We start from the raw sequence: 25,442 nt of genomic DNA, 5'->3' as shown, positions 1-25,442 counted from the left end.
TTTTTGAACTTATATTCCAATACTTATGTATTTGACCTCTACTATATTTAAAGTGGTGCATTTAACAAATCTATATAGTGATTAGTATGTGCTTCCTTTCATTTGTTTCAAGCATGGTAATTCCCAAAGAGAGTATGAAAATAAAAGTGATCTGTTATTTATCTTCTGTGCATATTACAGATTCTTAGATCTCTCATACATACATCCTTACATTCACCCTTTGTAAATAAAATTTTCATCTGTTTAGTCTCTTTTCACATTTCTCTGTAGTTCTCTTTATCCTTTTTGTTCCTCTCTGAACCTTTGCCACGATATGTTACAATCTTTTTTAAAGAAGCAACAAGAACTGAATTCCATAGGGAGATATAGAATGAATTTTTACAGTAAGAAATTTTTTATTTTGTTTCTTAAAAACTACTACATGTAATTTTTCTTTGATTATAACTGAACACTGACTTGGTGCTTTCATAGATCTCTGTTAGCAGCTACCTCACAATTTAGCTTTCTGCATATATCATTAGGATTGCTTTTCTCCTTTGAATCTGTGAAAGATAATTGCCTTTGTTGAATTAAATATATTTGTCATTTGATCACTCAGTAATATCAGGAAATTTTATCTAGATGCTTATAAAGGTCTGTAGAAAAGTAACAACAATGAAATGATAAGACAGCAGTCCTAAAACTTTTAATAATTTTATAAATATCAGGAAATATGTGTGTAAAATAGTAAAATTTTCAATAATTTATGGGGTTAGACAGACTTTTTCTAAAAATTAATAATCTAAATTTTAAACCAGATTATGAGATTTACCCTTCCTATTTTAGTGCCTTCGTTGCAGAATCATTGAAAGTGTACAACACCACTTCTTTTATGACAGCGAGAATATTTTGCATGGTGTTTTAAACACTTGGGGCATCTTGAATTCTAATGATGTCAAATACTGATTTCGGGGGAAGTGGCCATCTTGTATGCAGCTTTCTTAATTCCATGTATCTCATTGTGATTTCTGAAGTGTTTTTGCTGGACGTGATGCTATGCTTGTCATGTGTTCCTAATACCCTTCCTAGTTTTCTAGCACTTTATTTCCTAATGTGCTCCTTTTTCTTAGAGATGATTATGCTTAGTGGTAATATTTTTTTTAAGTAAAGATCTTGGACAGTTAAGAGAGAGTAAGTGACCTAGGTCAATTATATGAGATGTCTCCAAGAATTGCTACTTGTAAACCATAGGACATTTAGTACATCTGTATTTTTATTCTCAGTAATTTGATTGTTGGCACTCAGGTTTTTCTTGTGTAGGCTTTCCTTTCAGTTTTTAATAGTCCCTGAAGGAATTGTCATATAATTAATTAGTTGACCCAGGTTTGTAGTTAAGGGATTCCTTTCTGCTTACTTGTGGAGAGCCTCTTGAGTACTCTAAGCTTTAGACATATGCTGGCATTTAATTTGTCTTGTAGTTTTAAATGTCACATAAAGTTCAAAAAACAGATCATTGAGCTATTAAACAAAGGCCCAAGATGTTTTATCTTCCTAATGGGATAGCATAGAGAATCTGGATTTGGGTTTGATCTATGGCTATGTATAACATGCTCTAAATTTTTTGTTTAGGCATTTTGGAAGGGATGTCTTTTGCGAAAGAAACTGGCCAGTGCTCTTGCAGATGTTAAAAGTGATGAATTGGAAGATGAATATGAAGAAATTAATGTGGATGCTTTCACGTTTTCTGAAGTAAGCACAGTAGTTAGCATAAAGTCTTCACTATTCTTCTTAAGTAATCATGTAGGTGTTGGAAATAAAAAATATGGAAAGCACTACCAAGGCTAGAATTAACACATTGCATGTCCAGAAATAAAGAAGCATTTCTTATTTATAGCTGATTTAAATTTATTTGTCTTGGATTAACTGCTTCCTGCTCTTTGAGGTGCTCTGGTACTTTACTATTAATGTCACACCCACTGTAGAATGCCTTATATTTTTACAGCTGAAGGGCAATCAAATGAGAAAAGGAAACAGTTCCTTTTGTTGCAAAATGTTTATCTTTTTAGTATTTCATAACAAATTATAATTTCAGTTATATTTTAATGTGTATTTTGTTCATTTTCATGATAGAATGAGATCAATTTAGAAAATAACTGCAACACTGAATGTCAGCTATAATCCAGTAAAAAGAACAAATCCCCAAGGCAAAAGATGAAGCAGGCTTATTATCTTGTGTGTAGTGTGCTAACAAGATCAGAGGTTTAAATACAGTAATAAATTAATGTATGGTTAAGTCAGAAAAAAAACCCCAAAAAACCAAACCACACATTAGCAGCTCTGTTGTGCCAAATAACCAGAAATTATTACTAGTTATTTTTACAAGTTATGTAGAGCTAGAAATGCACTTTCAGTTTCAGAAGGATTGAAATTGGATGAGAAGCTTCCATTCTAAAAAATAAAAGTGGGCTCCAGAGGAATTTGAGGAATAACATAACATTCAAAACTGAATTTAGCTATACTTAGGTAAAAAGTAAAAAATATCTATGGGATCAATATTGCTGTTCAGTAAACAAGAAAAAGAATCTTTAAAGAAATATTTTCTTTATAGCCTCAAAAGACAATCTATATGGGAAGTTCTAGAGACACAGTATGCAGATTATTTAGTAAGGCAGCTGTTGATGAGTCAACTGTGTACTTGTCTGTAGAGCTGCTTTCTCTAATTGCTCACATTCATTGGCTACCTTTTTTTTTACTGGTTTCAGGTAAAGCAAAGAAAGCTAACAGCAATGTGGCCTTTTGAGACCTAAGAGGATATAACTAAGATTTTTTTCATGAACCCTTGTCTCTGAATGTGCTTATTCAGGTGGTGTGTCTTTGCAAGAGCCATTTATCAATATTCCACTGTAATGTTGCAGAGGAGATTGATGCAATAGCCCTGCTACTGGCAGGACTAGGTCCCATTTATAATTAGATGTTTGTACGGATCATGGAGTCATGAAATCAAGTATGCTGTTGGTTGGTGCAGTGCAGTTTACAGTTGATCAATCTTTGGTCATCTGATACCAGGAGGCTTCTTTTGCCAACTCCTCCCCATAGAAAATAGCTGGGCTTTGTATGAAATCATTGCCAATGAGTTCATGACTTAGGGTAATTTTATTTTTTTCTTCTACTTTTTAGCAACTATTTTAAGGTACGTTTTCAGAATTACTGCTTTATTTAAGAGTATGCAGAAGGTTTGAGGCAGAAGTTCCAAGAATCATTTGGTAGACGGGAAACGTGTGTGTGTAAACATAGAGATCTGGCTTAAATTTTAGGATTTTTTTATTTTAATTTGAAATACATATACAAAACAGTTTCATTAGTTGATGTTCTCTGATCCCTGGCTTCTTTCTAAAATAATAAAAAGCAGAACGTTGAAGGTTTTATTTCTTCACACAGGAAGGAAGTATCTGTTCGTATATTATGGAAGGAAAATATCCTGGTTTGAATTACTCAGCCAGTAGGCCAGAGTTTTACACGCAGTAATTCAGTTGAGCCATTCCTGTTTCTCTCTGTCTGGCCCAAATAACCCTGTCATGTTTGGTTTTGGGTTTTTTTAATTGCTTAACTGAAAACTACACTGACAATTCCATCGTTCTGTCAACAAGACAATTGCATTTGGGCAGGTGTTCCTGAGGCCAGGGAGAAAAGGAGGGGATGGAGAAGGCAGGAGAAAGAAGCCCAGCTGATTTCAGAAAGATTTGTACTGTATCACCCTCTGCTGTTGCCACACTTTTTGTCCCCCCAAATGATTATTGAGTTTATCAGTAATTAAAGAAAACATGGATTTAGGGAAAAATTCTCAGGAAGTGTTTACATTGAGGTGATGACAGGTGAACCGTGAGCTAACATTTGAATTTGCACAGCAGGCTCAAAGGCTGAACTGTGGACTGATGTCAAATAAGTTACTCAAGCCCTTAGCTTCTTGTGATGAAAATGATGACATCTGTTTTCTACAGAGCAGTGTATATGATAAATTTACAGTGTATGTTTATGTGAAGTATATTTTTTTTCAGTGAATGAATATTTCAATGTTCAACATTGATGACTGTAACTAGAATTACACCCTGCAATATTTATCCTATTTTTTCTTTCTCTTTTTTATTTTTTTTCCCAAATGTATATATTGTCTGTGCTGAAAAGTTGATTTTGAGAAATGTGTGGCATAACTATACTAGGCATATAGTATAGGCATCTGCTCTGTCTAGCCTAGACTAGTTACTCAGTACTAGGTTGTCTGTTTCCATGTGTCTGTAGCTGTTTCATTGTCTGCAGTTGGGTAATACCAAATCATGTGGACTTCCTACTTCTGGAGAAACAAGCAGCAGAAACTTGGAACAGTCTATACTTCCTATTCCTTCCTTTCTGGTCTCAATGTTTTGTAGCAAAGTGCTGAAACAGAGCCAAGTAATGACACATGGTATCAGTGGCTATCTGTTGTGTCTCAAACAAGTGTGTGGGGAGGAGTACAGAATGCTGGGCTAAGAGATCCCATATGCTGGGGTTTGAAGGAAGAGAAAAATATTTGGATACCATTTTGTACTGCAGATTTCAGTGTTGTATAGGGTGAGTGAAATGAGAGAGAAGAGCAGAAAAAGCTTTCCTTATTGGAAACTGTTACAAATGTCTTGTATAAAAGCTTTTTGAATAGTTACTATTTTGTGTTGTCGTGGTTTTGCTTTTTCTTATACTGTTATGTAGGTTTCAGTCATTATGATTTTATTCAGTGTTATTTAACATTCTACAAAATCACTACTGTGCAAGCACCTTTCTAAACCATTTGTAAATATCACAGTGTAATAGGTCATTAGGCATCAGTCTTCACAAAAAAATTGTGTAATATCTTCATTATAAGCTCAGTGTACCCAGTGTTCCATGGAAGGTGAGATTGTGAAACAGCATGGGGGAAACCCTAGTCTTTCACAAAGATCTTCTCTTCATTTATGCCCATTGAATAATAGTAGATTTTTACTACAAGTTAAACACCACATCACATGAAAAATGCATTGCATGTGATTGGGCTAGAGGAATGGGCTTTATCTTTCTAACAATATAATACTAGTCATTTCACCTGAACCATTGCTGATACCTTCTTGTATTCACATCAGCTCCCAGCCATTGCCAAAGCCATTCAGAGGCAATTGATGGCAGTAGTGTTTTGTGCCTGTTTGAGTGTGCGATGTCAAACAGGCTGTCCCAGATGACATGAATGATCTGGCCAGCAGATGTTTTACAAAGTATGAGCCTGGTATTTATGATATCTTCACGTCTTTCATGTGGACTTTGGAGAATTCCAGCCTACATGCTCCAGAAGGCTGATCTTAAGGCAACCTTTCATCAGCAGTCCATCCTTGTAGCAAACAATCTACAAGGCAGAGCTCACTTTAGCTCTGGTGGATGAAATCTGACAGCACATTTGCTTGACACAGCTCTTACTTCTGTACTATCTAAATATGGTTGCTTTCTTGATGTAAATATGATATGAGCCAAATGCAAAATGTCTAAACATGCCAAGGTGTCATAAAGCTGAATAAATTAAATATGATGAGTTTTTAGACAATTCTTTACCCTGAGCAGTGACCACTGAATAAATTACCGTTTTCTACACTGAATAAATGTATGGACGTATCTTATTCTCATCAAGAGAAATATCAATATTGATGATTACATGGCACACCAAGTAAGTACTCTATTTTAAAATCTTCATTTTTAATTTAATTTAAATCATTTTAGTAATATTTTGTCAAAAAGAAAGTCACTTTATAAGTTGCAACCAAAAAGAAATCCATTACTGCTTAATAATAACACTCCTGCCCTGAGACAGTGTTATTCTTTTTCTGAGGTTGATTATGTAGATTTTTTTTAAAATCCCAGCCTTTTTGACAGGTTTTGAAATTATTGTTCAGGAGTTTCCTTCTTGGTTTTTTTTTTTTTTTTTTTGCATATCCATCCTCAGGCACATAGCCATTCTTAATTTTTTGCTTACCTTCCACAGCAGGTAGGTAGCAATTTTATTTTTCTTTCTTCTCAATTTTTCCTTTCTGAGGGGTGAGAAGAATAAGAACTAGCTCATGTGTGCTAACTCTTAATAAGTAAACAGTAATTAGAAAAAAAAATTTCCTCATGTCTCCCATCTTTAATTTTCTTATCACATGTCCAAACTAGACCCATATGATGTGTTTTGTTTGCTTTTCTGATAATCCTTCATAATGTGGTTTGTCTCAGCCTGGGAGCTTACGATTGTGAGCTTGTGACAGTGATAGCTGTTTTCTGGCTAGTGCCAGGAAATAAGTGTAGCCCATGGATTAGAAGGTCCCCATAACACTTCTGGTATCTTGACACTCTTATGTATGTCTAGCTCCTGTAATTGCTTATGAATGTCAGATCAGCATCCAGCTTTTCTGTATTGTATGCTGCAAAGAATATGATCTTTTTTTCATCAAATTTCACCTAAATTACAGCTTTACAGGAAAGCAGAAAGGTGTCTGTTGAAAACTTCATTAAATCTATACTCTTCTTTTAAAAAGGAGGAAAAAACTCTCTGCTAAGCAATATATTGGGGGATCAACCTTTTTTCATGAGTGTTTATCAATAATCTCTTGCTATGCCCCTCTTGCCTCGGTGGCTGTGTTAGTGGGTTGCATGCCACTCATAGTCTGTGGCATCTGCAGATGCATACAACTTCCACCTTTTTCAACAGTGCTGCTTATCGCATTTTCTAGTTGCCTCAGACAGTCTGGGAATAGGGGTAGGTTGTTGCAGTCAGTACCTGAAAAAATAAACACAACCCCAGCTACTAAAGGCTGTTGCTAACACTCCCAGCTTCACAGCTCATACAGGATGTGCTCTGGTTGCTTTCTCACCTTCCACCATGAGATCTCAGTTCTTCCTACCACCTGAAATGCTGTTAAGTTTTAAATCTATCTTCATCACTTGTCTCTGTTCATTTCAGTTCTTGGTTAAATAGCCAGATTCAAACAAATACTTCCCAAAAGATAGCCTACTAGTGATGCATGGCACTACAGATTTGGAACCTACAGGTAGCAAATGGTGTTTAGTATTTTTCTAAATCACATTTAGCTTCTCTGACATACTAAAGGATAGCAATATCATTAATTCCTAATCTTATATCTCTAAAGGCAAAGTCAAGCATCAAAGTTGAATAAGCAAGACAAGCAATGGAAAAATGTAAGTGGAAAAAAAAAAGCTTTAGTTCTTTGAAATTTCTATTCACTACTGTAGTCTCAAAGGAAATTTGTTCTAAGCCAAAAGCATCATTATAAGTGGAATCAATAACACAGTCATAAGTTTTTCTCAATGAGTACATCTCCATCTGGAGTCTCTTGAAAGCTGCGCTAAGGATCTCTAATCATTGAATACGTCTTCCCTAAATTCTTTAATTTTTGTGTAGTATTGAAACTGATGTTTTGGTAGCTATAGGTTGTGTTTAAAATATCTAGTTAAATGTCTAATATTTAGCATGTCCACATACATTGATTTCCATTGAAAAAGATTTTTTAGTAGTCCCTATTTACAAATTTCAAGAGCTAACCTATTTGATCTGTCTGTGTTCTGTGAGAGGAAGGTATTGATTCGGTGAATATTGTTATTGAGTAAAATTGCAGCTCTTATATGGGGGACCAAAGAGGAATGTGAGGTGTCAGCCTCTGATCCTCTGCACTTGAATCTCTGCATGTCTCATTGCCTGGAGCTTGAAATCTTTTGGGTTTAGATGAAAACAGATGTTATCTGATTGCAGTACAGCTTAACTCCCCTGAACATATGCAAGTTCAAGGGAACAGATAGGATGCATCCAAGGGGGTTGAACAAACTGCCTGGTATCATTTGGAGGTTACTCTCTATCATCTTTGAAAGGTCACAGCAACTGGGATGGTTACTGGTGACTGGAAAAGGGCAGATGTTGCACCCATCTTCAGAAAATTGAAGAGGAAGATCCAGGGAACTAGAAGCCACCAACATTATCTCACTTTCTGGGAATGCTTGGAGTAAAGAGATTCAGAAGCCATTTCTAAAGCCATGAAAGAAGGTGATTGTGAGAATCTAGCATGGGTTTACCAAGGACTCGTCATCTTCATTGTTTTCTGTCACAAGGTGAATGGGTATTATGAATTATTATGAATAAGAAGTGTGCGGTGCATATTGCACGCCTTTATTTCAGCAAGGCTGTTAACTATCTCCCAGAGTCTTATTCCCCAAATTTATTGAGATATGGGCTGGAAAAGTAGACAGTAAGGTCATTGGCAAATTGACTGGACTACCAGGCTCAAATAGTTGCATTTTGTGGTGCGAAATTACACAGTCATAATTACTGGTGGACAGTAATTAATGGAGCCCATCATGGATGGTAGGGGGACCACCAAAACAGTAAAAAATTGAATCAGCAACCTGTCTGATGGAACAGAATGCAATCTCAGGAGTGCAGATGACACTGCATTGAGGACAGTGGTTGGCATGGTGGAGGATCAGGGTGTTCTTAAGAGCAGCCTGCCCAGGCTAGGTAGACAGGCTGAGCAGAGCCTCATAATGTTCAACAAGAGCAAGTGCAAGGTCCAATATATGGGCAATACTGCTGGCTAGGGTCTGACTTTCTAGGAAGCAGTCTCACAGAAAAGGATGTGTAGTCGTAATAGAGTTTCCATGTAATGCTTTAGTTTCTAACAGTGTGTACAAAGAATGGTAAAAAACCCCAAACACCTCATATGCTATAATACAGTCTTAATTTAACTAAAAGCTATTTAAGTTTATGTCTAGTTTGTCGTGGAATAGTGAGCTAAGGAATTCTAAATGCTAAATACTGTCCTACTACTCGCTGTAGTATTTTTTTGGCATGAAAAAAACTTAAAAACTTTTTTTTAATATAGAAATAGGAGCAGCTTTGATCATTTAATGAACCAGGAAAACATCCCAAAGAATAAGCTTCTTTCCAAAGAGTATCATTACATGTCCCAAAAGATTTAAGGCATTGAGAATACAGGCATGAATGAACAAATTTCAACTTGCAGATTCATTTATGGATAATTTACTTCAAATAGAAGAGACAGTGCTAGAGACATATAAGGAAGACAATGTAAGTGAAGCTAAGAGATGATTTAGATGTACTTCTTGAGAAGTAAGGATTTGGTAGTGTAATTAGAGGTTGGTTAACATAAATTGCAAAAAATCTCTTTTTATAACTCAGCCCTTCTTTCCTCTTTAGTTTCCAAAACCTTTTTTTTTGTTCTTGTTTCTGAAATAGGGACTTTTGAGCAAAAAGGAAAAGTTGTCTTGAAATTGCATCTAATCTTTCATGTGACCTGAACTTTGAAACATGTTAAAGGTTAAATGACTATAAACTTTTGACTAGTCTATTTTTTATTACCCTGTGCTTCTGCATGACTTCCCTTCTTTAGACAAAACTGCAAGCTGAAGCACAGTTTTCTTTTCTATTGTGTTTTAGTATTCATTATCTAAGCTGGATAAAACATTTTGGGTTATGTTCCTTCAAAATTCTTTGAATGCACAGTATTTAAGGGGTAGGGTTGAGGGGTTCCTTGGATGGTATTTTTTTTTTTAAGTCTTTAGCTCATTGCCCCTTGAAAGTTTTGTTTCTTTGTTTTTCATGGAAGTAGAAAAACTTCACAAAGAGTTTATAGAGACATAGCAGCAAAAATATGTGTAATGTGCCAGAGTCAGAGAGGAGAAGTCCATTTTAATGGGATAAACAATGTCTGGGTCTTAGACCCATTTTGGGGAGTGGATTGAAGGTTCCAGGACCTTGATATTTATTGAGATGGGTGGAAGTTTATATCTCAAAAGATTTTTAAAGCATACATTTCTGGTGCTTACTTGAATCATGTCTAACCTCTGAAGCTGAGGTTACCATTTACCCATCTGTATTTTTTATTCCTGTATTCGAAGAAAGGACACAGAGCTTCCTTTGAATGCTGTCAGGAGTAAGATAAAAAATGTATTTTTAGAAAAGTTTAAAGTCACCTAGGTCATGAATGACTGGTGTGAAATACAGTAAGATTCCTGGTTTTTGAAAGTTAATTATGTATGTAGACATTTAGCCTTTTATTTGAATGAAAACTTTCATGGTCCTTGAAATTTTCATTGTTCATTTACTTTTCCACAATAAATTCTTCTCATTTTATTTGTATTTGTGTTAACACATTGGTACATGTATTAAATGTAAGTATATATATTTATATATAAATATATGCATTAGAATTTTAGAGAACAGCTAGTTTTCCAAGCTTATTAAAAAATTACATTTGGGGAAGACATTCTAGGATAAAATTTTCTTTAATGTTTTTGTTAACAGTATGTGATTTTTCCAGTAATTATCAATTTATCCTTAGAAATGGACAACTCCTCATTTTCCTACAAGAATGTACTCTAATAATTAACCAGTTTTTATAAGTCTATAAAATCTCTTGAGGTCAATTAATCGTTGCAATGTTTCTCTGGAATTCATGTGATACTCACTACTTTTTTTGGCTTGAAACTTTGTTTGGTTTTAGCAGTCATAAGAATGCAGCTGTACCCGGATTTCTTTTCTAATGTATATAGATTGTCCAATATAAAAACAGGGTTAAAAAGAACCATTGCCAAAGGTTAAAATAACCTTTATTAGGGCGCTAACCTATTTATCTTCAGCACATAAAATATGTAAAAAATACTGGGAGGCAAACTCAGAGAAAAGGAATGTTTTTCCTACTGTTTGAAGTTCAGATATATATTTACTGTAAAATGTGTATCCTCTAAGCTACCTAATTAAAAAGATTCTATAATTTTTATAATGTTGTTAAGTGCATTTACATGTAGATTTAAAATGGTAGAGTTCAGGCTGAATTTTTGTAGTACTGCAAGTAGAATAATATTGCAGCTAATAGAAGATTCAGTTGAGAAAGTTCATATCTGACATTTTCTTAGCTTTGGAAGTTATTTATAAAGTCTTGATCTGAGCTGATGTTCAACTTCCTAACATTGAGCTTAGCTTTACACATGAACTTGAGTTTCACAGAAAAACTAGTCCATAGAGTAATCTGATTCCTCAAAGGAATGGATGAAAGAAAAGGCTAAATACACAAATGTATTCAGATCTTTAATTTCAAAGGAAGTTTTCAATCACAGTCTATCAACAATATACAAAAGAGCATAGAAAAGTGATCTGGTTCTTCTGTTTCAGCTATAAGAGCTAAAAGTTCATAATTTCTTAAGAAATTTGTTAAAACTTATTTAGGATTTAAGAGAAGAATTTACCAGCAAATACTCTGGCCTTGGCAGAAAAAGGTTTAGTTTAAAAAGAAATGAAATATGTTTTCCTGGACTAGCATGATATTTAAATGAAGTATCCTACAAAGTGAAATATGTTTGCCAGGAACCAAGAGAGAAAGTTACAGCTTTCTACCAGATGAAAGACAGTTCAGTGGCTGGCTGTGAGTATCTAGAGCGTTAACCTTCAGCACAAGATCCCTCGGCCTCACCACTCCCCCTCCCACTCTGAGCAAGTATTTAACCTAGAGGATGTTTAACATCAGGAAAAGTTGTTCTTCATGTGAAATGTATTGCCCCAAAATAATTTTTGTAAGTTTATTTAAAAGAGTCATAGAAGGATGTTGAAAGTTTTGCCTTTCATTTGTCTTTGCTTTTACCTTTTTTATTGTCTTTCAGTGAACCAGACTTTAACTGCACTATTCAAACATACTCACTAAAAACCAGAAGTTAGGGACATCACCAACCTGAAGAACTTTATTCAAGTTTGGATTCTATAGAGAAGACTTAATGGAAAGATTCATGCTGATTCATTTATTGGTTTACTCTAATTACATTGTATTCTTATTGAAAACAAATTTGAATGTGAAGAGGGCAGCTACTTTGTAACATCTGGTTGAAAAAGGGTCATTCCTCCCAAGGATGGTGCTGATGGCCTACCTCACACAGGGGAGCAGAAGTACAGAAAAACATATTGAATAAAACCAGGCAGATGAACTGGAAAGAAGAGGGAATCTTTTCTCAAAGCACAGGATTCTGCACACTATTTCTATGAAATTCTAATGTGGAAATACTGTTTCTGGTAGAGGATTCTTTTTCTTTTTCCCTTGCCATTCTTCCTGTTAGGTTATAATGATCAGGAGCCAGTCATTACTCTTAGTTCATGGGATGTTTTGGATGCTAGCTTGCTTCTGCTTGTCTACATTTTTGTGTAATTTACTTGTTTTTATCTTAAAATACCATATAATTAAATGCACCACATGAATATAATTGTTTTTTTCTGAATAAGCCATCACAGTCCTGAAAACAGTGAATGAGTCAATGAGGAGATAAAAGAAGAAAGGAAAGAGGTATAAAGAGTTAGTTTTCCCTGATTTTCAAAGATAGTTTCACTGTTTTCTTACATGGTGATTCTGAGATCTGCCACGCTTGGAAACCTGGGGTAGCTTCAGCTCCCATGGTGTCCAACATGATGTCCTTTTGAAGTTAATCTACACCACTTCAGCAGTTGCATCCTATGAGTCATATACATGATTGGCATTCTTTCTAGGTTGATATAGAGATGACATGGCAAACATGCTGACCAGATAGTTACATTTGTCATTAGAAAATAGGTAACTGCTTTAGGTGAGGAATATTTGCCTAGATTTTAGCAGAAAGTCCTTAAACCACCAGTTTTCAAGGTCTAAAACAATGTACTAAAGGAAGGATTGTCCTCATCATGTCCAGCTTTTTTCATTCTTTCCTCAAGCAGCTGTTGCTGAACTCTTCTGGAAGCAGAGTAGTGATGTAGGTGAATATTTGCTCTGACTAGAACAGAGTTGTTAGATGTCAGATGCTGGCCTTTCTTTTCAGCCTGTATTGTTAATGCCTTTTTGCATCCTCTGCTTCAAACCATAGTGCAGTTTCAGGAATTGGTTTGGTTTCTATTATGCTCTTGTGATCCTCCTTGATCTCAGAAAGATGAAAGGCAATGTGTGATGGCATTATTCACAGTTTGGACAGTTACTTGTGGAAGTGCTTCAAAGCCTGAGTGTAAGTTTGACGCTGTCCTGAGAACTGTTTTGTGTTCATGGTGTGAATGTGACTCAGAACAGTCCTAATTGCGTGTACAGTCATGATATATTATAAAAGATTACTTAGCTCCAGAATGTAATCCAGAGCATATAAAAAATGCCTTGGATTAGATTTTGTAAATAACGTTTGCACTAAAACTTGACTTTTGGGCAGCTCACTCAGACCCAATTAAAGTTAGCAGAACCATTCTCACTCACTTTGTTCGTTGTAGGATTGAATTCTGTTTCTGAGACTACAGAAGTTCAATGCTTGATTTAAATAGTCATTGCATTTTGCAAAGGAAACAATTGAGTAAATACTGGAAAAATGAAGGAGGAACAAAATTAAGAGGATATATAGAATATGCCATGAAAAAAAATCCCTAAACCTCCAGAGTTTGGTAATAAACTGCACAATCAAAGGAGGAAACCTGTAATATTAGTGTGTCAAAGGATAAAAAATGCATTTTGAATCAGGATAAAAAGTTATTGATCCTGATGGATAAGTGGAAATAGCTAACAATATTAAAGTTTCATTATTAAATTAAAATTCAGAGAGAAAATCCTAATGCCAAATAGATTCACACCTCCTTCCTGAAGAGTAGTATCATGCACAATTGGATTGTGTTAAAAAAGTGCAAAAAATAATAGAAAGCTCTATGTACGTTTTGTGTGTTTATGAAACTTGAAACCTAAAGTAATTAATACAGACCTTTTTGAAACAATTCTGGAAATAAAGTATAGAGGATGCAAAAGCATAAAAGGATATATTCAGATGAACTAATATGTGTTAAATAAACTGTGTATGATTTACACATATGAGTAAAGCCACATTGTATACTGCATATTCAGGAAATGACTTAATTTGGCTTTACAAATAAATACAAGTATAGCACACCTATAGCTGTTTGTATAGGCCATACAGTCAAACCTGACATTTTATTTGCTTTTTAATTCATCTCAGCTTTTTAATTCATCTCAGCTTGTTGTTTTTTAATCTTAGTGAACAATATCTGTACAAACAGATCTAGTTTTAAGCCTTAGGTGTTGGTAAATCTGTCATAAACTTTTCATTAGGACTGTATAGGGAAGGTGTGGGCAACTGTTTCTTGGGCTTGGTGCTGTGAAAATGTCCACACAAAACATAGTGGGAGTGTTTGAAAATCCATTGTGTTTATTTTTGTGGACAGAGCAAACATCAGTGTGGTATATTTTTATGATATGCTGTACATTTATAGGACTAAAAGATGTAAATGGTAAATAAGCTGTCTTTTTTTTTATTGTTGTGCATATTTATACCTTTGATTCATTTTCATTCACTTTTATCTTTTTACTGATATTTCTTTTCAACACTTAGGACACTGAATTACATTTTATAGGCTACAAAAGAAATAAAACCACTAGTAGTACTAAATTAATAAATGGCAAACACTGGGCTAGGAAAATATTAGTGAGACAAGTTTCAATATAAATACTAAGAGTTTAATTGGGTTATGGTACAACTATAAAACAAAATTATTCTATCGATGTACTGTTAAGTGATTCTTGTTCCAAAAAAATTGGCTACATCTTTGGAGTGTTATTTCTCTTTGGGATTTTTTGTTTTGGTTTCGTTGTTTGTTTGTTTGGGGGTTTGTTAGGTTTTGATGGTTTTTTGTTTGTTTTTTGTTTTTGTTTTTTTTTTTATTTTTTCAAAATATTTCATCAGAGAAGTAAAAATTCAGCTAGCCAGCATGGAGGCTTGGCCTGAAATTTAATATTAGAGCTTGCATAATATTCACTGCTACTGGAAGACCTTTAAGTACTCAGGTCAATGGACACATCACTGTGCACACAGATTAGGTTGATGGACATTTAAATTGTGCAAGAAATAGAAATCTACCTCTCTCCAAACTCTATTGATTCTTTTGCAAATGAAGGAGGAAGAAAAATTTCCAAAGTTTGCTATTTTCATATACCTGTATATACCAGCACTGTTGACTGGATTGTAAGCCCAGTCTTAAAAAATAAGTGAAAAATTCTCATCTGAAGAATTAAAAATTTGATTTGCATAGTGCAATTGAGAAGTAAATTTAAAGAGAACTAGGAGCAATAATATCTATTTTCAGTGGAAGTTTTCAATCAGATGTTCTACCTTTTTCATAGCTTTTCTTTTTGACCATTTTGCTGGAATTGTTGTAGCTTTGTCTCTACTGAGATATGAACTTGTCAGTCTTCTATGTTCAAATAGTACCAATGTCACATATTTAATTTATCACCTCTGGGATTTGATTTACTACAGTCTACTTTCTGGTATTTTTATTTTTTTTATGACAATTGTGTGAATCAACCACTCAGTGGTTATCAGCATAAGAGTAATCACATCACTGAGGAGAGATAAATTAGTGGGTTGTAGATAACTGTTAAATTTAAAGAATGTGATAAGTTTTATTTGTTACATGCCTCTGCAGTTTATTTGTATAGAATTCTTAAGATACACAACTTCCCAAGAGAGGAGGTATATTAAAATGGATAATGTTATGTATTTATCATGAATTGAAATGTTAAGGAGTGGAAGAGTGGTTATCTGTTAATAATGAGGGCATAGAATTTTTCCAGATTTATTAAATAAAGGAATGAAACCCAAAACATACTGTAATCAAGTAACAGGGAATTCCAGATGCAGGGAATCAATCAGATGCAGGAATTCATCCCTTTTAACACATGAAAATAAAATCAAACATTATTTTTCAAATCTTGTTCAGTATGGAAGCAAAAAGAGTGGTCTCAGAGCCACTAAATCATCTGACCAGTACCTGAACTAACCCTTCAAAATACCTGGAATATGATTCTTTGGCCTCCCAGAATTTCAAAGGCCTTGGAAGATCTTGTTCACCAATCTAAAGCTGTACAAAGTTTCCACAAACTACACAAAGTAAGGTATCCAAACTTAGGATCATTTCTCAGGGTCAGAAATCAGTAAAATCTGAAATGTTTTATGAATGGGAGAAAGATAGTCCAGTTTTATAAGTAGATATTTCCAAAAGAATGAACCCCAGGTTCTTTGCTGTTGAAGCAAGAAGAACCTGAATGACTGAGTCAAGCCAAATTCTTCAGTGGTATTGGCTTACTGTGTGGGAGTGATGTGATTCTCTTACTTATCAAAATATATTGAAAAGACATCATAAAAAACTTCAAGGACCTATAAGAAAACCAAGTCATATACAGGCTGGGTTTGAAACAAAGTCTAGAGTTTATTTTTATGAAAAAAAAACTGAATTCTACCTTAAAGTGCTAAGAACACCAGTTAGCAACTAATTCTGTCACCCTTCTTTATTCCAGCAATTATTTCAGTTTCCCATTTAATCCATTACATCAGAAATAAAACTACATAATTGAAGCATGTAGCATTATATAGCATTTACTTTTTAACCCCAAATTTCAATGAAAATTACTCACCACTTCAGTTCAACAAAAACAAGTTTGACAGAATCAGGCACCTATATCCAGGACATAAAATAGTCAGCAACAGCACAAAAAGCTCTTCATACTCCTTATGCCTTTAAGAATCTTAGGTCTGTATTTTTTCAAAGTTTGGCAGTCTTTTATAATAACTTGGGTTTACTAAAAAAGTTGGCAAAAAATTACAGTAATTTGAGAAAGAGGGGTTGCATCTTATGCAAAACCAAAACCCAAAAAGGACCTTCACAACCTACAAATATTGTTGATTTGTTTAAAATAAAACAGTACAGCACAGCATCTCTGAAGGTGCTTTTAGTCTCATTGCTCTGCAGGTGGCAGTTCTGATGTACAACTTGAAAAGATGTACAAAGTATGTAAGACAATTTAAAAGAGACTTTGCAAGAGTTATCAAAACTAAACTGATTTTGTCAGTGCACTATTTGACTTTGCTCATTCATGCAGGCTGCATTAGAGAAGGAATGGCTAACTCTAGATTCCACCCGTTTCCCTTCAAAAACACTCCTGCTCTCAAACCAGCTGCACTGGCCAAAGGTAACATGTCACAGAAACAACTTTGTCTTCAGTCTTCATTCATTCTTTAAGGAAATGCTATTCTGAGGTGATTAATATGACAATTTAGTGACTTAAAAACACAATTACTTTTAGAAGTCTCAGACTTCCTCCTCATCTCCAGATGCAATTTTTCCTTTAGGTTTTCTTTCATTTGCTTATTTTTTCTTTATTTTGGATTTATTTCAACATTTTACTTCACAGTAGCACAAAAAAGATGATGTGCTTCATCTGCACATTTGGCAATGGATTAAAAATTGCTAGTTGACAAACTACTTTAAAAATACTAAGATCTGCATTATATGACAACAGCTGAATGCTTTCAGAACAGCTAAAGGTCATCGAACTGTAATGTCTGCTAGATAAACTCTGAAATTTTGGCTTTTTGTTTTTGCAGAGCTTTGTATTCTTATAACAAGCATAGTATTGCTAATGTTTTGTTTCCTACAATTAAGAGAAAAGAGTCTTAAAAATATACAATTTATTCTATTTAGGGATATATGTAACTAAAGTCCCCTTTTTGTCCTATTCAGTTAGTTGAAAGTAACGTCTGTAATGGGCATATCAACATTAAGAATCTTTTTAGTTATAGTGATAAACTCTGCAAGCCCTGGTGCAGGTTTTCCTGCACATTTTAAACTCAAACTTATGGGGACAATCAGCTGCATTCCTTTTCTTTCTCTTAGAAGTTTTCTAGGCCTTCAGATTCCAGTGAACATTCAAATGGTTTGCCATTAGCACCACAAGAAATTTGGCAGTGTGCTAACAGACCACAGTCATACTCAGCAGAAAAATACCATTTTCATAGCAGGTAAGTTAAATTATATTGTTTTAAACTGTATTTAGTTCATTTGGATTTGACAAAAATAAAAAGGAGAATAAGAAGCTATTTTCTGATGCTTTTGCTCCTTTTGGTGAATGTGATATTACTGGAGTTAAAATGTATTTACTTTCTAAAACCAAATGTATTAAATTCGGTTGTTATTTTTCATTGACTACTATAATTAGGAATATAAGAATATATATGTGTAGTTTTATTTATTTAGGTTTGACTATAAATCATAAAACTTCTATTTTTTCATATATGTTATGAAAAAGATGTTGAAATAGAGATCTTTAAGACTAGATAAAGATTAAAAGGGATTTCTTAAACAGCTGCATTCTGTGAAAGGACTGAAATATGCTTCAAGTAATTGAAATGTAAACATTTCAAATTGATGGCAGACTTTTATTACTCTCAAAGATAAAACCTTCATGGAGTATTAAAAAGGAATTTTTGGTATCATTTCCAAGCTTCAAAAGTGCCTTTAAAAGGCACAAACAAGTTGCAGAATAAAAAAGGCTGCAAAATAGTGTAATCCCAGACCCTTTCATATTTACTTACCTTTCAGTACAGCTCTCATACTTTGTTTCCAGGGCAGGGAAGGAAACAATGTCACAGCTTCCTAACTGTAAAGAAAAAAAGGAGTTTTTATTTGTGTCAGAAAAAGAAGAGAAAATATCAGAAGAATGGTATGTTAAGCTCTTTTATTTACACAGTGGCTTCCAAGAATAGGTATTGTATAGTTGGCTGTTGTCGCTTACTTTCTTTAAGTTCCACTTTTGAAGAATCTCCGTTTTCTACCGAAATAAAAATTATTGTAATTATTTTTGTGTCTAGGAACCTATCTTAATAAGTTGCAATAATGTAATGTTAAGATAGGAATTGCAGCTATCTCTGTAAGTCAGTACTGTGGATCAGTACTACACAGCAGTATTCTTTTTGAAAAGTGTATTATACAATAATATGCAGCTGGTGTAACATAATACATGTGAAATATTTAGTAAGCTATTTTCTTCCCTTAGGGGTTTTAAGGATATTTCTACTGCACAGTTAATGCTGAAGAGGGCCCATAAAATGCAACCTAAAAAATACAGTAATAAAAGTTTAGGTAAGTCAACAGTTAAAATAATGGTTATATTGATGTAATTTTTCCATTCTTAAAATAGTATATCTCTTTTAAAAACTTTGCTTGTACAACATTAAACATTAATTTGAATGAAGACGGAGTGTGATTCAGTAAAAACAACTCAGTTCAAATCAGCATATTTAGATTTGAAAAACTATTCTACTGGATTTTGAAGTTGAATATTTGACAGCTATGGTAAGCAGAAGTTTTATTTCTTCCTGTTCATGTATCTCGTCTTCTAGATGTGGAATTTGTATTTCTGCATTTTGTGTTTCGTATATTTTCTTCTTCAGAAAATCTTAGGTTAAAAATTTTGACTTATGCAAGAACTATTTATGGAAATAACAGTTTGATATATTTGAAAGTATATCATTAAATATTTTAAATTATATATTTAGTGTGGAAATAGATAAAGCTTATTCAGCTTCTCATCCAAGTGTGTTCTGGTTCTTGTCAGGTACTTCTAATGTCAATGAACCTTTCTTAGAGGTTGTTACTATGAGATGCTAATAGAAATGTTGCTGGAATATATTAATAAACATATTAGTCAAATATTGGTAGTACATGAAATATTTAAGACCCTAGGTGACAATAGGACCTAACACTAAATGGTCTTTAGAAAATGCACCCTTATTTACTTATATTTTGTATCACAAGCAACACTCTTCTACATAACTTTGCAAAACTCTTCTGTATTAAGTGTTGAAAATATTGAAAGATGTTTTGCTCTTTGAAGGGAAAAAAAAACAGCCTACAGATATATCTAAACAATATTTTTTCTGTAATTTTTTTCTGCTTTAAATCTCATAACTATGACTAAGACTAAATAGGATAAAAATTATCTATAATTTAAAAAAATAATAAAAGGGATAGGTGAAAAAAGACATATAATCTGCAAATCATGCTTTGTGGAAATGAGAGTATATGGATAAGAAGTTAAAGTTAATATTTTGAAATCTTCATAGCTTTCCATGGTGCCCTACCATCTTACCTTATTAAAAAAATGTAATAAGTGTTTGGTGTGCAGCTGAGGTTTTTTATATATATTCCATTTTTGGGCCTCTCTATAATTTTTCAATGAGTAAAACTTATTAGGTTATATCTTCTTTTCTCCATATGCTGTCTGTCTTATGTTAGTAATTAATCCAGTCAGTGATGTTGGATTGAGCATATCAAATTTGCTGTCCTATTTTTGTTGTAGTTCCAATGGATTTCATGGGTATGTTTATGTTCACTTTGTTCAGATTATTCAACATGATGTATGGGTGTTGAGCTTTTTAATGTAGTGCTTGGAATATTCTCAAAGTACATTGCTAGTTTTAAAAAAAAATGAAAAACCTTTTGCCCAATGTTTTTGTAGTTTCAAATTTTCTCCTCTTGACACATAGAATTTTTTTGTCTTGCTGACTGTTACATCAAGCGCAAAAATAACCTGTGTATATAATTTGCCTGTATGATTTTCTCTGTCAGTCATTAAAATCACAGTGTTTTTTTCAGATGAACAGAAAGCATAGTTTCCAGTATCAACAAATGTGGCTGAAAATATTTCACTCCATTCCTTTTCAGTAAAAAGGTTATCAAGCTGACTGTTCTTTCTCATACAGCACACTGACAGTTGACTGGTTCCTTCCTTGGTCTGTAAGGAAATTATTAATGGAAATTGATAATGGAAATTATCAATCAAAACAAGTATTTTAATTTTTAATTGATCTTAAAGCTATGATCTTATACTAAAAAAAAAATTAATTATCCTGATAAAATATTTTCCATGTGAAAAGAATCTCTACATATATAATTATGTTTTCCATCAGGTATATTCTCTGAAAGAGGTGAGAGTAAATCAGGGTCTTTTTGAGGGTCTGGTGGAAGAGAGGGACTTTTCAGCCTTTAAATTAGAGTGGATACACCCTATCCTGAGGCTACCAACTCCAGATCAGGAAACTGTAACCAGACCCATTAGGCTGCCAGTATCTTTCCTAGTTCTCTGTCTGGTACAGCTCATGCTAGGTTACTTTTAGCAATTTCGGTGTAACTGGGGAGAGACAGTTCACACTGGGAAGCAATTGCTTTGAGTTTAGCCCCACTGAAGCAGGAATTACAAAAGATATTTGACTACTTCCAATATTCAAAAGCAGATTGAAATTCATCTGAATAAGTAGATGTCAACATTGTCTTTTAATGTTCCCATAGGAGGTACCATCCTATTGCCTTCATCTCCACTGAAATGAAGTTCATTTATCTTGCACTTAGTGATATGCATATGGAGAGTTGTAGGATTTCATTTTAGCAATACTATTTCTGTTCTTTCTTTTGAATTTCCAGGTCTTCAGTGTTATACTTACAACTGTTTCCTTTTTAGCTTTCTAATTGAAAGTAGCTGAAGTATGCTAACTTCAAGAAAATAATTTTTTTGTGATAAACATTCATACCTACTAGAAAGTAGGCAACCAGCAGCCACTTAGAAATGAGAATTATAAGGTATAAAGAAGCAATTTTTGATGCTATACCTACTTACACATCTGACTTAGAAGTAAAACTTCAAGCTTTGGGAAGATGCAAAGCAACAACAACTCTAAAGATTCTAGATACAAATAAATTAAAAGCTCTTCACATTAAACCTGCAGCTTTTATGTTGAGATTGCACTATAATCCCAAACATCTTTTCTGTGCTATTGATCATTGAGTGTAAAGATCTCATTACTTGCAGTAATGATAAGGTAATGATGCATCCTCTTGGAACAAACTAGCTGTCAGAGTATGTTGTCTGGTTCCATATGCTGTCAAAGTCCTTTGTCTTAGACCTGAGATTCACAAATGCAAAGTGTTAAACCAGCTTCCATTATCAGAGAGTTATACAGTTGCTTTTTAATATTTTCATGACATATGCTGGGTTGGAACTTGGACTGGACAGCCTTGAACATCATTGATCCTTAATCTATTCAGGTGTGGAAATTATTCCTTTTTATTTTCCTTATAAAACAGTTATCTTCTACTAGTGCAACAGTGATGGTATCCATTTGATAATTATAGAAGTCCACATCTGAGTTAGTCATCTGCATTGTTTTATGGAAAGAAATTTCCTCTTAAAATATGATTCAAAAACAGGCTATTTGAGTCTCACTGTAAAAGCACTTATAGTTCTCCACTGCCTAGGCTCAAAGGCTAGACTGAATTGCTGAAGTACAAAGTTAAACTCTAGATATGTAGAAGTAACCAAGGAGTATCTTACCTCGTACGTCTGGCCACATATCTTCTCAGTAAAGAAAAAAGTATGGCAAATAGTAGCAAGTGCACTGAATTTGTATTGTATTGCAAGGGAGAGAGAGCTTAAAGTAGCATAGCCTTATGATAGGGAGTGATTCAGGCAAGGTTTATATTGCAGCAGACCAGTCCCACCAGCTGATGGCCTTAAGGCCTGTATGCCCTAACTCACTGATGTTATGTATTCTAGTTTATGTTGTTGAAGAAAGTTGTAGCCTGCATTTTACTGATATGAAATGTATGCTGTGTCTGCTTCAACTGTTTTTACTATACATTAAGATAATACAAAAAGTGTGGGCAAGAAACCAGAAAATTTGAAGCCAAGTAAAACTGGAATAATGTCAGAAATATTCCTGTTAACCTGGGTGCATAATATTGTATAGAAATTCTAATTCAAAATCTAAATACTGCAGATATTATTGCACCTCACAGTGCTTAAGTGGCTGTGGCTCATAACAATCTTAGCTTCCTAAAGATGCCTTGGCACAATAGTACCACATTTCTTGCTTAACTTGGAATTTCCCTCATTCTGTGGATTTTATATTAGCCTCTCCGTTAACTTCTTTTTCTTCTGAGATGGCTGAAAGCTTGCCTCTCCTGCACTGGTGTATTACTTCTTGCTTAACCTTTTCCTCTCCAGAAAAAGTTCTCTTATCAGTGGCTCAGGCCCAGACAGCATGAATTTAGAAAAAGCAGGTCCTGCTTTGGCCAGCCTAATCTCATTTTATGACCAGGTGACTCACCTGCTGGATGAGGAAAATGTTGTGGATGTTTTTCACCTGGACTTCAGTAAAGCCTTTAAAACTTCCTCCCAGAGCGTTCTCCTGGAGAAGCTGGCTTGGACAGGTGCACTCTTTGCTGGGTTAAAAACTGTCTGGATGGCCAGGCCCACAGAGCAGTAGTGAATGGTGCACCATCCAGTTGGCAGCTGGTCGCTAGTGGGACTCCCCAGAGCTCAGTATTGGGGCTGGACCTCTTCAATCTTAATCAATGATCATGGGTGGGGGTGCAGAATCGAAGATAGCCTCAGTAAATTTGCTTAGATGACACTAAATTTATCTGCTGGGGGGCAGAAAGGCTCTGCAGAGGGATCTGGACATGCTGGATTGATGGTCCAAGGCCAGTTGGATGAGGTTCTACAAGGGTGCTGAAGTGCTGGGTCCTGCACTTGGATCACAACAACTCCAGGCAGCGCTGCAGGTTTAGGAAACAGTGACTGGAGAGAGGCCCAGAGGAAAAGGACCTGGGGATACTCATTGACAGCAGCTGAACGTGAGCCAGCTGTGCCCACATGGCTGAGAATAGTGTGGCCAGCAGGAGCAGGGCAGGGATTGTGTCCCTGTACTTGGCACTGGTGAGGCCACACCTTGAGTCCTGTGTCTGGTTCTGGGCCCTTCACTGCAAGAAGGACGTTGAGGTGCTGGAGAATGCCCAGAGAAGGGCAACAAGGCTGGGGAAGGGTCTGGAGCACAAGTCCTGTGAGGAGTGGCTGAGGGAGCTGGGGTTGTTTAGCCTGGAGAAAAGGAACCTTAGGGGAGGCTTAATTGCTCTGCACAAGGCCTGAAAGGAGGCTGTGGCCAGGTGGGGGATGGACTCTTCTCCCAGGCAGCCAGCATCAGAACAGGAGGAAATGGCCTCAAGCAGTGCTGAGGGAGGTTCAGGCTGGAGATCAGGAAGAATTTTTTTCACTGAAAGTGTAGTTAAGCATTGGAATAGGCTGCCCAGGGAGATGGTAGAGTCACCATCCCTGAAAGTGTTCAGGAAATGACTGGATATGGTGCTTAGTGCTGTGCTTTACTTGGCATGGTGATGTTTGGTCAAATGTACTTATGATCTTGGAGATCTTTTCCAACCTTAATGGTTCTAGGATTCTGTGGTAATACTTGTTGCCACATAGGCAGGAAAAAAAATTTTTACAGGGTAAAAAGCAGCTGAAGTGGACTTTGATCACTAGAACCAGAACACAATGATAAAGATATTTCATAGATGTCAGCATATATTTTTCATTTGAGTTTAGAATTTTAAACAGCAATTCAATACTAGTTAAAAAATGAAATAAAAACCAGTAAAAAAACTCAACCCACTTTCCTCAAATACACAACCCCAAAACAGATAATTCGTCTTAACAGTCAGAATGAAATTTGTGGCATATTATTGTTCCTTATTACACGTTACATGAAAGACTATTGATCTACATTTTCTTAGTAACTGAAAAAAAGCTACTTTTGTTGTGATTGTCAGTTCTGCATAGAAGTATCTTCTGAGAACTCCAGCCATGGATGAGTTTGAGTTCTAATTGCCAGGCCATTATGGAACAAAATCTGGTCTTTCTTCCAAATGAATTTTAAGTATAGATAAGCATCTGTTGCTGTGTAAAACTTTGTCTTATCATCTCTTTAAAGTTGTCACATTATGTTTTCCTAATTGCAGGTATTGCACAACAAAAATTAATGGGAAATATTTTAATTTTTCAGTTTCATGTATTAACAAGAAGCTTAGGAATGTAGTGCCAGATCAGGCAGTAACTACTCCTTCCATATTATCTCCATAACATATCTTGTATTTTTCCAGCTTAACTTTGCTATTTGGAGGCAGCCAAAGAATGTACATTAAATTGTCTCGTTGGTTTCTAGATTGAGAGCACAGATCATCATCTGATAAGCCGCATTTAAATGAGAATGCCTGAATCCAGGAAGATATTTCTATGATTTTGAACTATTGGACTCTTTCACAGCTCTCTGTGTGAAATCTAAAACATTTGATTGCTCATCATCAAAGCATACATGCAGTTCATTTCCCAGTTCACTCAGAGACTGAAAAGCACTAGTATTATGAAGTAATCTATGTAATATTGCTTACATTTGGGACTAGATAAAGAAAAAGACTCATTTTTAATAACAGAAGAGCTGTAGGCAATGGCTGAGGTGATCCAGGTATGTACAAATTCAAGTAGATGGCACTGTGTTAAATCCATATAGATTCTTTAAGTTATTTTGCAAAGATTCAAAGATAAATCTTCTGATGGAAATCTCTTAGAAGAACAATTTCCATTATTTGCCCTTCTTCCCAGTTCACAGAAGACTTTGCTGTTGATATCTTTGTGCACAAATAAAAGTTTGAGAAATTGAACTTGGGAGTAATTGCTCTGAGT

General features: G+C 34.8%; 1 protein-coding gene across 1 annotated transcript in view; it reads left to right on the top strand.

Moving 5' to 3' along the window:
* LRRIQ1 (leucine rich repeats and IQ motif containing 1) overlaps nucleotides 1-25,442 on the top strand; it is a 102,533-nt gene that overhangs the window by 35,534 nt on the left and 41,557 nt on the right. The window contains exons 18-22 of the mRNA XM_058805788.1: nucleotides 1,609-1,728; nucleotides 16,974-17,063; nucleotides 17,768-17,892; nucleotides 18,498-18,593; nucleotides 18,927-19,012. Of these exons, the coding sequence (XP_058661771.1) occupies nucleotides 1,609-1,728; nucleotides 16,974-17,063; nucleotides 17,768-17,892; nucleotides 18,498-18,593; nucleotides 18,927-19,012 (517 nt within the window). The remainder of the gene's footprint in view (nucleotides 1-1,608; nucleotides 1,729-16,973; nucleotides 17,064-17,767; nucleotides 17,893-18,497; nucleotides 18,594-18,926; nucleotides 19,013-25,442) is intronic.

This window comes from Ammospiza caudacuta, chromosome 5 (assembly GCF_027887145.1).
Source record: "Ammospiza caudacuta isolate bAmmCau1 chromosome 5, bAmmCau1.pri, whole genome shotgun sequence".
Classification (NCBI taxonomy): Eukaryota; Metazoa; Chordata; class Aves; order Passeriformes; family Passerellidae; genus Ammospiza; species Ammospiza caudacuta.
Note: the sequence above shows the minus strand (reverse complement) of the source record. Positions and strands in the feature narration are given on the sequence as shown.